Source organism: Opisthocomus hoazin, chromosome 4 (assembly GCF_030867145.1).
Source record: "Opisthocomus hoazin isolate bOpiHoa1 chromosome 4, bOpiHoa1.hap1, whole genome shotgun sequence".
Taxonomy (NCBI): Eukaryota; Metazoa; Chordata; class Aves; order Opisthocomiformes; family Opisthocomidae; genus Opisthocomus; species Opisthocomus hoazin.
The window spans coordinates 79,442,921-79,460,958 of NC_134417.1; the positions used below are offsets into that span (position 1 = coordinate 79,442,921).

Below are 18,038 nucleotides of genomic sequence, written 5' to 3' on the forward strand. Positions count from 1 at the left end.
AAGCGGAGGGCCCGGCTCGGCGGACGGGCTCCCCTCCGGCTGTCCCGCCGCCCGCCGGGCCCCCGGCAGCCGCCCTCCGCCTCACCGCCCCGGCACCAGCCGGGGCCCGGCCGACGGCCCTTGTCGGGGGAGGCCGGCCGGCACCGCGCCCCTGCCATCGCACGCCTCGAGCGCAAACCGCGCCCGGGGAGCGGGGCCACCCCCCCAGCCGCCGCTGAGGGCGCCCGGGCCCGAGCCGAAGGAGCCCGGCCCGCGGCTGTCACCCGGCTCCGCACCACCGGCCTGACGGGCCGCCGCGCCGCCACATCCCCCCCCGCCGTCGCCTTGGCAGCGGTGAGACCCGCCCCTCTCCCGCAACGGGCGGCTCGTCCCGCCCCCCAGCCAATGAGAGGCGCTGCCGGCAGCCCCGAAGCGGCCGTTGGCCAGCCCGCCAGCCGTTGGGCGCCCTGTAGCCAATCGGCGTCGGCGCCTAAGTCCCGGCTCCTCCTCCTTCCGCGGCCGCCGGGGCTGGGAGTCGCCGCGGACGCCATTTCCTCAGCGCCCCCGCGGCGGCGCGGCTGCATCAGCGCTGACGTGAGGCCGACGTGCGGCTCCGCCCGGCCCAATCCCCCCCACCCCCTGTGACGGGGGCAGCACGTACAGGGCGGCGGGTGAGTGCGGGAGGGGGCGGGGACACTTGTGCGCGCAGCCCGACCCCCCGCGGGCCGGGAGCGGGGGAGCGCAGAGGGCAGCGGCCGACGCCGGCAGCGCCGAGGGGCGGGCAGGGCTGGGCCGGACATGGGGGCGCTGTGCCGCGCTGGGCCGCTCGGCCCGGCCGGGTCCCTGCCGCCGGGAGCGCGCCGGGGCGGGCGGAGGCGCGTCCCCGCCGGCGGCCGGCAGCGCGCCGCGCTCCGGGAAGGCCGCGCAGGGCCCGCCTGCCTCGCCGAGGAGGGCGCACAGGCCGTGCTGCCCGGCGGCGTTTTGCCCGAAGTCCGTAGGGCTGATCGCATCCCCGCCCCTAGGGGTTTCGAGGAGGGGGGGGTCCCGCTGGGCTTCGTCAGCCCTGGGCCGTGCCGTAGGCTGCGTCCGCGCCAGCCGCTGCCGTGTCCGCGCCTTGCTCGGCGCCAGGCAGCGCGCCGGGAAGTAGTGCCGCGGGTACTGGTGCCGCCGTGGTGCCCCTACCAGCTCGGGGGCTGGCGGGGCCCCGCGTCCGTTTCCCAGCGGCCGGCGCCGTCTGGTGCGGGCTGCCGAGGTGGCGGAGACGGGGAGCGGCTTGTGCTGGCGGTAACGGCAGGCTGGGTGGCTACACCGCTTTGTGAGGGATTTGTGAGGTGTCCTCGGGAGAAGAGGATGGGGAAGAGAACGAGGAGGGGCGCTGGAGTTCGGGAGGCCCAAGAAGTGGTGCGCTGCTGGTGCTAGTCAGTTCCCCGCGAACGAATGCCTGCAAAGAGGTTTGGAGCACGGGCTGTAACGCGCTGCTTCGCCTCTGACAGCTGCCTTTGTAATAAGCCGCCTTTGTGTGCAGTCTCTAATGTGTAAAGCGTTGTTGAAATAAAGAAGTTGTCTTCAAAATGTCTCTGGGTATTTAATTAGGCAGTCATACATTTCCAGTTATGCAAAATAATGTACCGGTTTGCTTATGCAGTTTAATTTCACCAACACATTAAATATTTATATTCAGTGAAGCACTTGTAAAGCAAACAGCAGAACTGGGGGGGAGTGAAAGGACTGTGCTCTGTATTACACAAGTACACATCTTGATAAGGATGCTATCCTTAACCTTTTGTCTATGGACAAAAACATAAAAGGTTTGCACCTTTAGCTGTAAATAACTTCCAATTTTCTAGGTCACCTGGGCAACATTTTCCTTTAGCTGATGCTGTCTGTCGGTATTGTCCCATAAGGGATGCTGCTGTTAGCAGCTGAAGAAGCTTTCGATGTGCACCATATACATCTTCTTAATCAATGTTTACCTGCTACTCACCTACTGTGCACAGTGACTAAACACCTGCTAATATATACTGAAATGGTACTAGCTAGTTAACAATGAAACCTCCTGCCAGATCTTGAAGATTTCTTAGATGTTTTGTAGGGAGAAGTAGGTATCTTTGCCTCTATTATGTTTGCCCCTTTTTTATGGGAGGGGAGAGGTGTAACTTGTTTGTTAATCTTAAAATCCAGACAAATATTAAAAATTACTTTTTGATAATGGTAAGCAACCAAGACTGAAAATGTAAGAAGTGAATGTATTAATACTGAATATAAGACTTGTATATAATTATAATTAATACAAATATGAGCTTGCATATAATTAATCATACAATGAAGAAAACCATTATATAATTTTAAACAGGACCTGAGACAGTATACATTAAAACTGTTTGTTTGGCTTTCCTTTAAAACAGGAGGCAGGTAAAGCAGACTTTAAAGTGCCACGTGTACTACTACTGATACACTTTTATAAAGGATTTTAAGTGCTCGGCAAAAGGTTTTTTTTTTTTCTTACTTTGAAACTTAAAAGCAATAAATATGTTAGAATTTGCTTGCAGTGTAAACTGATTGAGTGTGACATGTGGAAACGGTTTATGTTGGTAGTTCGTAGACTGGATTAATAGCTGTTTCTTAACACAGTCCATATTAGAAAAAAAAATAATCTTGCTCTGTATTTTTCTGTATATTTATTAAAAACACTTCAATGTGTCCATGGTAAAGCAATATATAATACAGGAAACACAAAAACTCCACAATTCGGGTTATAGAAATTTGAGAGTTCATGAGAGTGCGCTAAAGACAGAGATGCCTGGCCTGGCCTGTGAAGCTCAGGAGTTAGCATGTGGGGTCTTGAGCTGTGCGCAGGCGCAGATGCAGCGACAGCGTGGCTGTGCTGCTTCTCACCCTGCGGGCTCACCTGGCTACGACTGACCTTCGCCTGAAAGTTCAGCAATCCCCTGTGGCTATGCATATGGAGGTTCATAATCTTGTAAAGTGTTTGAATTATGATACGAGTGTGCCAGATTTTGTCTTTAGTCATCTTTCTCATTGAAGTTTCACACCAAGATAACTACTGTATCTTTTAAGATTATTTATGTCCTTTGTTATTTTTGCTTTGGTTTTATAGACTATAGTTACATCTGTATATTTGGATGGCCTTTTTAGTCAAGTCTCTTTCTACAAACATACTAGAATTACCAGGTGGTAAAAAGAAGTGGATTTTAGCTTATCTAGAAAGAGTATGTTGCTGTGTTTTAGGCTAGCACTTGCATCCTATGGCAGTGAAAAAAAAAAGGGGGGGGGGGGGGGGGAGGGGAGGAAAGCTACTTAAAAGCCATATACAAATTTTCGGATTTTACTCCACTTTGAAGATTTAAAATAGGCAATCATTTGTGTTAAGAGTCAGCACATACACAATTATAGATGGAATAACTATTTGAATTTCGAGTTTTTCTTGTATGTCATAAGTCTTAATTATATTTGTCATTTCACTGGCGTTTATAATACTTGCTGTTATTTTTCTAGTTTAACATAGTCTAAAAAATACAGTCCTCTACTGGATTTTGTAGAATACTAGGAGTAACTTTTTATTAGATTTTCTGCTGCGCTGATGATATTTTCCTAGCTATTTGCAAACAGTTACTGGAGCACAGCAGATTAAAAGATTTTGGGAGAAAAATCCTGATAATCAAAGTAGTAAAAATAAGTAAATTTTTTTATAGTGTTCTGCAGTCAGTGAGGAATTAAGCTAAATTTTAGAAACTAAACCCTATGTTTCACAACATCAAGAATGGCTCTTTCCAGGTGAAACTTCTATGGAATGCATTCAGTGGGAATAAAAATACTTGGCTTTTTCCCCCGGCAGTAGGTTATCTGTGACAGATGGCTTTGGATAAGAAAATTCTTCAAGGCCTCTATAAAATTAATTAATTCTGACTATATTCCCATCTTCAGGAAGAGATTGCAAGGAATATCTTGCCAGCATCTATGCATTGTTTAATATTCCTTGGTGTGTGAGCTATTCTGAAGCTCGTGGAGGCATTCTTGCATGAACCAGATTCAGCTTTCGTGTTGGAGACTCTGTGGATGGTCCTGGTTTACTAAGGAGGAATGTTGTTTTTTTCCACCCTTACTTTTTTATTATTATTGCTATATTGAATGCATATATAAAACCGGAATGATTTAACAGATAAACATCTTGTTATGGAAAATTATGGTGAAAAGCTTAGTGAAAACATTCTCCCCAGAGTTGCTCAACTTCGGTGAATTTCAGTAGATTGTATCTGGGGAAAACGGTGATTAGTGGTAACTAACAAGACAGGAATGTAGAAAGATTCTAGGTGTAAAATGTCTCCTTATGAATTTAATCTGAATTGATACTGGCATAGAGTATGTAACTTCTGTTGGCAGAAATACTAATGTTAGCCCATAAAATCTTGAATTGTGTAGAGCTTGGCTACCACTAGACGTAGTACTGTTAAGTCTAGTCAGTAGAATACCATTAGAGGAATACAAGCTAGAAACATGCTTCTCTGCACCATATGGCTGGATTCCTTTTCATATTTTCTTGCCTTTATTCTAGGAAAAAAGGGTGATTTTCTTAAAAAAAAATGTTTATTCTCCTTGAAGATTGTGGGATATTCTGTAAAATCGTGCCGCAAAAGGAGTTGGGTTTACATTTAATTTGATTTAGGTAGTTAACTTTTAACACACGGGACTAAATTCAGGAGCCTTGGAGATGGGCCCATAGCAGATTGCCTTCCCCATCTCTTCTATCTCTCAGTGTAAGGCCTGAGAAGAAACTGCAGTAACTGTCAGCCAGGTGAAGCAGCTGATCTTGAGTTCAGCTGGGCTTGCCATCCCCGAGTTACAGTAACTGAACCCGAGGAGGTGAGAGTTGCTGCCTCTTAAATGCCACAACTGTAGCACATCTTCCTTTTGCGGCCTCAGCCCCTTGTGTAAGTGGGGTGTAGGTGGGAGTGAGCCCACGGGCCTCCTGCCTGCCTCTGCCTGACCCTGTCCTCTCTGTGTTCTGTTTGTAAACGGACCTGTTGCCATGGCAATGTTTGTGACATCACCTGTTCAATGTTGCACCTTCAGTGCAGGGTTTGGTAGGAGAGGAAGGAAGCCGAAGAGAACCAAGCTCTTGTTTTAAAACACGCACCTTCCGCTATGACTAAGTGTGGCAAGAAATATGGAAAAGCAACTGTCAGGTAATTGCATTTTTATACAGCAGATATATTTGGAAGCTTTCTCTGTGGAGTTTAAACTCATAGTTTAAATTGAGGGTTAGGGAGTTGCTTATTCAGTGAAACTTGCCCTACTTTTAAAGCAGCAAAATGAGAAGAGTTGTTGTGGGTCTTGAGCCGTGAGCAGTTTACAAACAATTCAAGAGTAGATCCCAGCCTGGGGTCGGTATCTCAGAATGTTGAATGGGCTGTAGCAGCACATGGCTGCTGGTCAACTCGAGCCTTGCCTGGTGGGAGACATGAGGCTGGAGGGACCTGCTGCGGGCCGTTCCGGAGCGCTGTGCTCCCAGCCCCGCTGTCGACGTTGCATGGGACCCCGGGATGCTGTGCTTGTCCCTCCCCTGAGAGCCGTTTCCAAATCTGCCCTTCCTTGCAGCTTTCCAAAGCACTTGGTTTAGAGCTCTTGGCGATGTGAAGGAGTATTTTAATATGGGGGAATGGGAAGAAAGGACTTCATTTAATCTGATAGTTTGGAGAGAAATCTGTTTATTTTCTGTTAGTTGTCTGCTCCAAATACAAAATAGTCTGGAATTGCTGTTTTCTCCCTAGGTGCCTGGTATACTTCCCTGTACTGCATTATTTAGATTTCTATGTACTTACTTTCAGACAGATGACCATGGAAATGGTTGAATTGCAACAGGATGACAATGGTTTTGGGCCAGCAAGAAATGCTGGTCGCCTTCAGAATCAGCCAGGCCAAAGTCAGATTCCCCCAGGATCTGAGGTAAGCTGAAATGTGGAAAGGTGAGGAGAATCAATAAAGTGATATTCAGAACTGCTATGATTTTTAAATGCTCAGTTTGTATGGAGCTCTCATGTTCTGTAAGTCTTGTTCTTAAATAGGAAAAATGTAGCAAAGGTACACTGAAAACTATGGCTGGGGTATTTAACGAAGGGGTAATGTAACATCGGGTCCATTAAAACGTAACGCTGCTAGGAGACCAGGCATTTCAGAGCAATCAATAGGCACATTTTTTACTTTGGGGTTGTTTTTCCCCACTTTTCCAAGATGAATATGTTTGTTACGGAGATGGGAATAGGGTCTTAAAGAGTTGAGGTGGCTGCAAGATCAAATATAGCTACAACGTGTATTTTGAAGACGTGTTGTATAACAAAAATGAAAAATTAATAAAAATAACCATGATTGTTCCTAGTTCCAGTTTTTGTACAGAAGGAGTTTTGTCGTCTTGCAAGTACATTTTTAATGTATGCTTATTTTGTTTCATCCCTATGCATCCAATGACAGTGTCTGGAGTTCTGAAAATATACTTTACGTGTTTGGTATGGTAGTCGTACCTGGATTCTTCTTTGGTAGTTAATGGATAAAATATGACATCATAATAATTCTCAAACATTGAAAATATGCACTGAAACATTCAACGCTTGATAGATAGTGTTCTTGCCAGTACCAAGATTTATAGCTTTGGGAAGCTGTAGAGACCCTGTAGAAGGATCTTCAAAAACCCTTTGTGAAATAAAGGAACTGATTTTTAAAAACATCTTGCAGAATTTCTTCATCATCAGAAGTTACTTGGTGAGATTTGGTGCCGTGTATTTTAGGTACTTGATTTACATTGTAGGTATATTTTCACAACTGAATGCAGCTGCTTTTTGTTGAGTCTTCAGACACAAAGTAGGCTGCAAAATATTTATGAACGCTTGTTTGTTGGTTTTGTTACCTATGGCATTTGTTGTGGTTTTGATACCTGCAGCATTGCGAATGCTGTTTGTTTTTTTAGTTTTTGGTTTTGTTTTTTCCTTTAAGAATGGAGCATGAAACCAAGAATTTTATTTGGTGTGCTCTGATATCATCACCTCATTTCTTCTTTCTTTGATAGTTCAGTTCAAATTTTGTGTTTTAGCTTCGTGGGATGATTTATGTGTAAAATCCATTGGCTTGTGCAATAGTCGCTGAAGAAAATAGCTGTGAATTCTGTCACTTGAAATTTTTAATGTTGGTCTTGGGACAAAGTTGTCACTAATGCCGTAGCAGGGCTTCTGTTGGGTCCCCAGGGAAAGCACTTTCTGTGTTTATCTGCATTTATGTTTGAGTATTGTGTGTGAAGGTTCTGCCATACTGGGCATGGGCCTCAGGTCTTTCAGCTGAAACTAATAACTCTGAAGTACTGATGGATCTGGGTCAATTAGCACTAAAGTGAAACACGCACACTTCAGTTTGAGGGCTTAGGGTAGTAGTTGACATCTGGGAGTTGCTCTCTCTGGTCGGATGGCCAAGAGAGCCGGCCTGGACCTGTCAGAGCTGCTCAGCACCCGCAGCTGGAGTTGATGTCCCTCTCCTGGGCCTGGCGGCTCAACTGCTGCAGCGTAGCTGGGCGCGAAACGGGCCCCGACGGAGAGCAGACTGCCGAAGGGCCTCCTTGGGACATTTGTGTGGCTGAGGATGACTTTCTTAACTTACGATCCTACCTGGCAGGCTCTGAAGGTGAGGTGCATTGTCGAGGTGAGGGTTAGAGGCGCATGTTGAGCGGTTAACCGCCGTGCGAGGCGGGGACCTCGTGTGGGACATCTCCTGTCTGCTTTTACTGGTACAGGGTGGGAAACTCAGTGTGTTTCTGAGGAATTGGTGGCTGTGCTGCTGGTCTGGCATCTGTGTGTTTTGACTGTTACAGAGGGGCACAGGTAGCTCCTTCTCCCTCTTTGGCCTGCGGAGGAGTGCAGTTAAGAGAAGACGACCACTGAAGTGAGTGAAATGTACCTTGTGCCAACTGCCAGTCATCTTTCCTACTAATTTTCTTGTGAATATGCAGAAATAGGAGAAAATAAGAATTACTTGGTTCTTACTGAGAAGGTGGTACACCTCATCACTGAAATGGAGAGCTCCTTTTCAGACATCTCTGTGGGGCTTTTGTTTGGTTTTTTTCAGCCAAATTTTTTTTCAACCTTGGTCTTGTTTGGTCAGAAGTAAAGCATTTTAGTGCACTATCTTTTAATACTCAGTAGTTTTCTATGTGTTATCAAAGAATCGCAGAATGGTTGAGGTCAGCAGGGACCTCTGGAGATCAACTAGTCCAACCGCCCTGCGCAAGCAGGGTCAGCCAGAGCAGGTTGCCCAGGGCCATGTCGAGTTGGGTTGTGAATATCTGCAAGGATGGAGTCTCCACAACCACTCTGGGCACCTGTGCCAGTATTTGACTGCCCTCACAGTAAAAAAGCTGTGGGTTTTTTATGTTCAAATGGAATTTCATGGTTTTTAATTTGCTTGGGGTTTTTTGTTTAATTATGACTTTGGCCAGAGACCGTCTAGAAAAATGCTGAGGGATACAACTGCATAGGAGGTGGGATTTTTTTTTGTGGGTTTTTCCCTCCTCTGGAGTTCAGTATTTTTAAAGAAATACCTGCCATTGAGTTTTAAAAAGGCAGACAAGGTATTCAGTAAGACGATAATCTCTAGAGGGCAGATGTTGTTTTATGCTGAAGCATTCTTGATGTCTCCCCTGTTGGGAGGAAGAGGAGACATTAGGAATGTCTGGGCTGGAGCAGTAGGTTGTGATGGGATAACCTCCAATGCTAAGGAGGACCTATTATACATTATTAATAGAGAAAAGATAGTGTCTTTTTTTTTTTCCTAGCTTGTATAAGAGAGATTGTTACGTACTTCTGCAATTTTCTAGTGATGAAAGTAAAATTACTTTTTCTGCAAAAGCAAAAATTAGTAAATTAGAACCCAGAAAAAATGAGATGCATCCTTCATCCACTGAGGCAAAGTTGACAAGCTTTGTCTTTAAAGGGTTATTATTTAAATAAAATTAATTAATGTAGAATGAAATTGCGTTTGTGGTTGGATTTCTTGCATCTCACTTTCAGCCAGTTAATGAATTGACATAGTATTGTTTTGGTGATCCAGCCACCAAAAGAATTAGGTAAGAAAATATTAATTTGTAAAAATTTTGGTGGTTGTCTTTAGAAGCTATTGAAAGTGTGCAAAACACTTATACAGAAGCTTGATGCCTTTTCTTCAGGGAACAACAAAGGTGCAAGGTGGAAAATTTCTCAACCTGTTTTGAGATGGGCTCCATGGGTTCTGTCTCACATGCACAGATCTTATATTGATACATATACGACTGTTCTTAAAAGGTTAATTTGGATTGAAATATTCTGATAATGTTGATGATAGTCAAATTGGTATCTTGGAATGGTTACATCTTCCTTGGTATACAGACAGAAATTAGATTTTTAATTAGAGATTAGGATTTCTAGAGGCCATATTGCATTCTGTGTTGTCCTGTGCTCAGCTACACTAAATATAACTATAGAAATAAGAGGAATGTACTTAAACTTTTTTCAGATTTGACAAAATACTTCCATTTGTGTCTTTTTTTTCTTTAATCCTACATTCTTGATGGATTCTTCTTTGCATCACGTTTTGTAAACTTTGTCACGTTCTGTCTATCAGTAGAGGCATCTGCTGTCTTGGTCTGAGATACCATCTGTTGACCTCTCAGTGCTGGTCCTGAAGTAGACCTTGGGTCAGGATTTACGACACGGGAACTGCTATTGGAGCTAGCAGGAGGAGTTTTACAGAGCCTGGAGTGCATTGCCATTGCAAGCTGAGACTCCTCAGGTTTAGCACTTAAAGCATGTTCTCCTTGTGGGCTCTTGGCATCAAATTTTGTGTAATCTTGCTCCCAACAGATTGAGCCCTGTAGAAGTTTGCCAGGCTGTTGTAAATATGGCTCTAAACCCAGCCTGCCACATACAAGTCTGGGACATTTAACAAAGCTGTATTATAAACCTGCAGCCTTGTCACCACTTTGTGCTTCCTCAAGATTATGGTGTCACCAAATGTCTGAAACCAGCCTAACCTTGTCTTCCTTAAAATTATGCACTATTTTTTTGGCATTAGCTTTGGAATTGACCAAAACTTCCATGTCTTCAGCTTTTCCTTATAGAAGGTACTTGCTGTCGGAGTGTGGTGAGTGCTTTGTCTTTTATTAGGTGAATCCCGGATGGGTTTGCCTTGCCTTTTCCTTTTCCAGAATTGCTTTTCACTTTACTTCTGGAGTCCTTATCATGTTTAGATTCTACAGCAGGGGCAGAAATCAGATGGAGCTGTGTACTGTGTAATTCATATCAGCAATGTTTGAGGTGTGAGGGGTTGAATGTGAATGGAACCTCTGTAGTACTCTGTAGGGAAAAGTTATCTGACCTTGGGTGATGAGAGCGTGTATATACGCAGTGTAACTGTTCTGATGGAAATGCATCTTGAAGTCAGATAACGGATGAATAACTGCTTTCTTTGAAATAATATGTGCCTCAGTATGAAGATAGTGCATGGTCTCTTTTGCTGGCTACTTTTCTCGCCCCTCTTGGAAGAGGGAGGCTTTGCATTTCTAAACATATGGAGTGTGGGACCATCCTTGTGTGACAGAATGCGTGGCTGATATTTGTGGAAGCTATTAAAGGTGACTGTTGCATACCTAAGAGGGTAGAACCCAAAAGGACGTTGCAACATCTGAAGTCTCTTTGCCGTTGCCAAGGACATAACCCTTACACTCTTTAACCAGGTGCTTAATGTGTTAAGCTTCCCCTCACCCTCTCTGTTCCCGAATTGCTTCTGTGGATTGTTTTCAGTCCTTGTGCCAGACAGCCCTTGAAGTAATGATGTTAAAGGTAGCATTGCTCATCACTGATGTCAGATACAATTTTTCTGCCAAGTCTGTTTCAGTCAGCATTTCTGCATGATAACGTCCAAAGGTTCTAGTACTTTAGTCAACGTGGGAATATTCAATTTGAAAATAACGCAAAGGGAAATGTGAATCAAAATTGTTTTAACAATTTCTAATATTTATAAAAGAGATGCAGAATATGATGTTGGAAAGATTTTTTTTTTTTTTTTTTCCGTCTGACTTATAGAAAACAAACCTAATACAAAGGAATCACAGACATTTTAACATAAAGTTCATAGGTCACACAATGTGTAAACTTCAGATATTTGTGGAAACTCAGCAAACAGTGATCAAATCGAATCGAGCTATTTAAAATAGATATAAATGAACAAACAAATAACTCTGGTTTGATCTAGTTTTAAAATGCTACCGTTTCCTCCTCCCTCAACCCTACTCCCCATTTTTTAATCTCTTTATATAAATTATTTGGAACAAAACAATTTCCTCTGTGATACTGTAAACCTTAGTCTTTTTAAAAGAGTATTAGCCGAGTGTGGTTTTCTTTTTTTCTTGTGGGGTTATACTGAATAAGGAGCTTTTAAATGAGTACAGTGTTTCTTAATCTGGAGTACTGGATGACTTCCTGATTGTATGTGACTGACCCATTGTGTACTAAAAGCAAACTCATGAACTGTTCACCTTGTACTGTTTTGTGTGTTGTTGCACTCAGAAAGTTCTTCCAGATACACAGAGTATTGTATCAGATTGCAACTCTTGCAAAGATAGCAGTAAATTGAAAGGTTTGGTGAAATTGCGTTTGTAATGTTTTGAAAAGTTAGCATGCTTTGTAAACATTTAGACTGCTTGCTGCTCTTTCCTTGAAGCTTGGGTTTAGGGTCATGTCAGCTTTGACACAGAATAGATCATACTCTTCACATCTTTGAGACTTTCTAGAGCTCAATCTCAAATATCTGTTTCTGATAATAATATGTTTTATAGATTGGGAAGACGTTTTGTGTGTCGTATTTACATATTGCCATTTAATGCCATTTAAGGAATGATTGTTCCATTTTGGGGTTAGAAATGCCCTCAACTGTTCTATTTCCTGAAAAGCGGTTCAGTTTCCTATAACAATGGAACAATTCCGTAGTGGATGTTGATGAGATCCTGTCTCTGTTTCCTAGAAACATTGTTTCTTCAAGGTAATTTGAGCCAATATCTGGTCTTTTTGATAGTAGTGCATCTTAATAGTAGTTAAAATTTTTTTCTTGCCTCAAGAAAGGAATGTTTCCCAGACAAACAACAGTTTATGGATCAGGAGCGAAAGCTTCTTTAATATTTGGAATTAAAGAAAACCTTCAGTGTGAATACAGAAAAATACAAAACTTCCTTTAACTTTTTTTTTTTAAATTCAGCATTCATCATGTTTTTCTTCCCACTGTCATCTCTGTTTACCTTCACTGCTCATACCAGATACCTTTTGGGGTTGAGAACCAAGCTAGGAAGGGAATAATACCAGAATTTAGGTAAGAGTCTGGGCTTGTTCTTGTACATGTAGAATACAAAAATAAGGTTTTTCAATGCAGTTTATTTTGAAAAACACAGTATCTGTTTTTATCATACGATTTAGTTTCGTCATTCTCTTCTGAGTTTAGAGATGTTTCATCACACGGAGCTTGAGATCAATCATAGTGTTTTCCCTTTGCTTCAGTGTTTGTTTCTGTTAATAGACTTAACAGTAATAGCATAGATATTGAACTATTTCTTAGCCCATGGGGGTTTAACTATTTCTTGACCCATTCATTCTCAGTACTGATGGTGGAGAGCCAAGGGCTGGGGAAAGCTGTGTGTGCTCTAAAACAACGTCAGAAAAAGGGATCATATTGTTCCTAAACAGAACACTTTCTTGGCTGTGCTAGGCTTGAAGAAGATACAGCTGTTCTTTATTTTTCTTGTTGTATCAAATCACTGATACACTCTGTTTTTCTTGATATATAAGAAGAGGATTTATACTCCAACTCTGTTTTTATTGATATATAAAAAGAGGATTTTTTTAAAGCTAAAGCAATTTACAAATCCATATATTGCTTTATTTAGCAGGTGGTTTTTTTTTTTGCTATCTGAAAAGTTTTTGTTTCTCCTGAGGCATCCATCTGGAAAGCATAAGTTCAAACGAAATTTCTTTCTTAACAAACAAAGCAAACCCAAAGCAGTTCTGGATTTTTTTTTTTTTCTTTGATTTTTTCTTTCCTAAGAACATTCTGCTCTGTATGTTGTTGCAGCAACATACCACTTCAGTGGATATTGATATTTTTTTGTTATATTTCATGAGGTTCTTCCTAACCTTCATGGTAGCCACAGCAGATTTCATGTGTGATAGCTGAGGGCTGTTTTTATTTGAAAACAAAACGTGAAGTCTCTGGAAGAAAAGAAAAAAAAATAAAAAAATAAAAAAAAAATTTGCAATTTCTTAGGGGACAGTTCTAAGCTTTCCATACCCTTTGGAAAGATACACACCAAACTTTTGCTAGTAAAACTAGTTTATTGCTGTGTGTGATAATTACATTCATATGAGCAATTTTGGGTATGGAATCAAAACCACTTTCCTTTAGTATCACTTATAAAAGCATCTGCTGAAGTCTTAAGGCATGTTACTTAAACATGATGATTGTAATTTTTGCAGGTTTCTGTAGCTGCATCAAGTGCTGGAAGAGGATCTCCAGCTGTATCTCTAGTGCAGTTGCCTTCTGGTAAACCTGTTCATGTCCAGGGTGTCATTCAAGCCACACATCCCTCAGTCATTCAGTCACCATACATGCAAGCTGTTCAGGTTAGCTCTTTTATTGTTACATTTTCATGAATATTTGGTGCCTCATAACTCTTCCTCCCAACCTCATCTTCAATTTCTCTTCATTCCTACCAGTGCTGCAAGATTTACTCATACGGTGTGGGAAACGGTGGGGGAGGGAAGTGGCAGACTGCCAGCTGGTAGCAGCTCTACAAGCATTGTGTAGCAATTCCTTAATGCTTCCTGTTTACCTTTTAGAAATTGTGTCTTGAAACCCTGAACTTACGCAGCAGCGAATTTGCGTAATAACGTGGCCTTACTTCAGTGTACCTTGCAGTCTTTCTGTTTTGTTAAATTCTACAAACATCATGTTTCTAATGATACTACAAACTCATAAATTTGCAAGTATCTCATACTGTGTTTTTGGAGAGCATCTGGATGTAATGGAAGTAAACATGCTACAGTCAAATGATTTCTTGTTGTTTTTAACAGGCCCTGTCAGGGCATCTGGTATTGCTTTTTGTGGGTGCAGGTATGTAAAGACCAAAAATAAGCGCAGCCTCAAACGTTTATTTGGCAAACCTTCACATGTGTAAAGGTGCTAATGTTAGGAAACGAGGACCAGTGCAAAATGCTTACGAGGTTTCAGAGCTTTTAAATAGTGAAAAAGGCTAGAGAGAATGAACTTGCAGTGTTTTGAAAATGACTTGGCCTCCTGCTGATATTTTTCTTGTAGCTAAGAATCCCTTTGCTCTGGTTTTCTTAAAATCTGATCATGCAATGTCAACTGAACTGCTTTTTGCGAATACGGTTGATATCTCTGGTAAGAGAGGCTATGCACCTGTTTGTGTGAGCTCTTTTACCTACAGTCATTGCAGCTTGTTAAGGAAAAGACATGCATTGTCAGTCTTCTTGAGAAGCCACATTTAATATTTGAGATTTCTTAGTAGCTTTCAAGTATAATAAATAAAAAGCTGTATGTAAATATAATTTATCTTGGATTAGAGAAAAAGAATTAAACCTTGGCCAGATACTGAATACGTTATTTGTAAGCAGTAGGTGTAGGTGATAGGATCTGGTAAAGTGTTGAAATTCTGGATTGCTGTTGAAACAGGCGCAGTGCGTGGTGAGAGACTTGGGTTTGGTCAAACTTGAAATCAAATCAGAGTATTCAAAATAAATACTTGTTAATGGAATTCCTTCTAACTGTAACTTACCAGAGTGAACTTTATCAGAAAAGCCTGTTAGTCATTCCCAGCTTCAGTCACTGCTTTTCTTCCAGTCAGGATAGTCAGGACATACAAGCAAAACTAGAGGACTTGCTCCAAAGCACAGAAGGAGGCATTTCTCTGGAATCTCTTGCCAGATGCTGCTATGTCTTCTTAGGGGAGTGGATGTTGATGGTTAGTTGTATTGAGTGAATTCTGGCTGCCTTCCCTTTCCCAAAGGAGTAAAGACAGGAAAGCTGTGTCCTGATTAATACTGACTAGTTAGATCCGGGCTTTTGCTTTGGTTTCATTTGAGGATGCTAATAGCAAATAAGGTGACTCTACAAGAAGGGCTTGCAGATGCAGTAAAAGACTCCATTACAGAGGTTGTTCAGCCCTTCTGTGATCCTCTTAAGTACTTTATCCTGCCACCAGGCATTTCCTCCAGATCATTTGGCTTTAACTTGATATCCTATCTCTGCCAGACAGTGGGGAACTTGGGAAATGACATCAGTTTAATTTAAAAAAAAAAAAAAAAAAAGCATGATCAAGGTTGATGTTAAATCTTGCGTGACCTCTCCCTTGAAAACCTGCAGCTTTAAGCCAAAAGGTGCTCAACGTTTTTTCTTGTAATGTTTTTGCTTTGGGGATGAAAAAAATACTTATCTGTATCATGTTCCTTACTGTTTTGTTGTTTTACTTGTAGGAAGTTTTGAAGTTCAGATTGTTATTTGCCTTTTCTACTTGCTACCTCCTGTAATGTATCAGGTATTGGTAGACTAACATGAGCTTGGAGTTAGATTTGTTCAAATGCAAAGCAGTGTGGTAAAGTTGAAGTCTGAATGATGTCTGGGAAAAAATGACGATGGTTTCCATTAGTTAGCATTGTGAACGTGGTTGCTTACTGTTAGAAAAAAACCAAAATGTTAAATTTATCTCTTTGCCTTGACGAGAATTAGAACTTTTGAAATGTCTCGCAGAAAATGTCCTCTTCCATGTTAAAATGCTTAAATCGTCTTGTGATTTCCTTACCTTCTTCCCAAAATATGACTGTTCCTGACTGCTTTGGCCATCTTCACAAACTAGAGATGGCTATTGGCAACCCGTAGTGGAATGGGAAGGTTTAAAGACATGAAGGTCTTGTTTTCCTACTGTTTGTCCTGAGACACATAGATTCTCTGCCCCCCCTCCCCCCCTTCCCACTGAAGGATGAGCGCTCTGTTTATAGATAGGATGCTCAGGCTTTCAGCTGTGTAATACTGTCTTAGTTTTGAAGGTTTATGACCCAGGCTTGAAGGTCGATCCACAAGCAGATTGCTGTAGGGCACTGGAGAGAAATACATGTCAGAGTATCTCTTTGCTGGTCAGCATTGGTCTGGCCTGCAAAAGGATGTATACAAACTGCTTGAAGCTCTTGTATCTCTGCCAGTCAGCTCTGAAGTCTGGTCTGGAGCTATACATCTGTAGACATGCAGAAGTACGTTGTATTATTTCTGGGTAGTCTTTTTTTTTTAGTTAGGCAGGTGTAGAGTTTTAGTGACGCTTTCTATGTATTACCCAGCAAAATGAGGCTACATTAAATATTTTTACGCTGAACTGGAATGTAATGAAATTAACAGGTGAAGAGACAACTTCATTCTGTGATAACCCGTAGTTCTTTCAAGGTGTAGTTTTATAGATTTGAGTTGGGGTGACCCAGGCCTGTAACAATCCAGAACCTTCCAGCCAGTTATTTTCTGTTGGGGTCAAGCAGGTTTTGTTTCTAACACCGAACACTCTGGCCTTGCAGCTGTATTAGTTCTAGAGCTCTTCCTTGTCTTCCCTGAACTGCAGGGAACCCTCCACTGCACCCAGGTCAAACACTTGAGCCTTGTAGTCACTTAAATCCCTCTTTTTTCTGTGTTAGCTTAACATAGCGCGCTTAGTCTGAAACTGCAGTCTAGTTGGTCGGTGTGTGAAAAGGTCATTTTCCACACTAACTTTACTGCACTGTTTCAGTTTAGAAATCTTACACACCAATAGTTCTCAGTAGTTAAATGAATCAAGAAAATAGCATGTTTTCCTTGTTCAATAATCACTTTCAGTTCTGTGTAATAAGATGGTTGCTGGTAAAGGGTGTGATTCAGCTCCAAACCTTAATGTTGTCTTGGTTAATTTTGAGAGAAAAAGGATCTGTGAAAATACTGCTAATAAAGGTATGAGAAAATGAGACATTTTAAACTTGTCACGGGTTTCTGAAACTCACACAGTATTGCTAAGCAATATATTTGTATTTATGAATATGTGTTGGCAAGTGTAATAAACATGTATATTTAAATAAACTTATTTTCTAAATAGCTTTGGTGTGGTTGCAAAGAGGCTTTTGTATTGTATACTGTTATTTAAGGTGCATTAGTGCAGTATTCTGTATTTTAAATGTTTAATTTCACTTTTAAATCTAATTGTATAATATTTTTATATTTAAAGAAATCTTCTGTCTTCAGTACTTTTTCTGTGTGTCATTCACAAAAATTTAACCTAGATTTTTTTTTTCAAGTGGAAAATGTCATCTAAGTGGCTATGTTGCTAACTTCATAATGTGTGATTTGTTTTGGAAAAAAAGTCCAAGATCACACAATTAGTGATAAATAAGTGCGCAAACTTCCTGTATGCAAGCATGGAAGGAATTTTTAAAAATAATTTTTTATTCTGTTGCTATCTATTATGAAGTTATGAATTTCAGAAACTTTGCTATTACAGGTAGCATCGATTGCAGATGAATCTGCAGAATCAGAAGGGATAATTGATTCTCAAAAACGTAGGGAAATACTTTCAAGAAGACCTTCGTACCGGTAAGGACTTTTTATTTTCGTTTTGCTGGTTTTTAAAGGCAGCTTATTGTATTACAGCAAAACTGTCTGATAAAAGCCAGTGAATTAGTTTTCTCATGGATATGAAATTTCAAATATATAAAATTATTTACATTCTTTTTTAGAAAAATTTTGAATGAACTTTCATCAGATGCTCCTGCAATACCGAAGATTGAAGAAGAAGACAAGTCAGAAGATGAAGGAGTGCCTTCTGGAACTTCTGCAATGGCGATGCCAGCCAGCTTATATCATACTAACACAGGGCAATACTGTATGTTTGCAAAGATACTATGTGATATTGTAGAACATATATAGGAACAACTTTGTTTCTAAGAGTTCCGTAATGA

The 18,038-nt window shown here is 41.6% G+C and overlaps 1 protein-coding gene across 12 annotated transcripts in view; it reads left to right on the forward strand.

Moving 5' to 3' along the window:
* Positions 1–536: 536 nt before the first annotated feature.
* The window catches only part of CREM (cAMP responsive element modulator), a 46,649-nt gene continuing 29,147 nt past the window's right edge, over positions 537–18,038 (forward strand). For 7 of the 12 annotated variants that reach the window (XR_012763803.1, XR_012763804.1, XR_012763805.1 and 4 more), the window contains exons 1-6: positions 537–650; positions 5,071–5,183; positions 5,826–5,943; positions 13,530–13,676; positions 17,582–17,673; positions 17,817–17,962. Coding sequence is in view for 7 of the 12 variants with exons in the window: in XM_075419697.1 (XP_075275812.1) it covers positions 5,143–5,183; positions 5,826–5,943; positions 13,530–13,676; positions 17,582–17,673; positions 17,817–17,962 (544 nt within the window). In the remaining 5 variants the exon portion in view is untranslated. Of the gene's footprint in view, positions 651–5,070; positions 5,184–5,825; positions 5,944–13,529; positions 13,677–17,581; positions 17,674–17,816; positions 17,963–18,038 lie in introns of those variants that run through there. The other 5 variants (XM_075419703.1, XM_075419699.1, XM_075419700.1 and 2 more) reach the window with 5 other exon arrangements.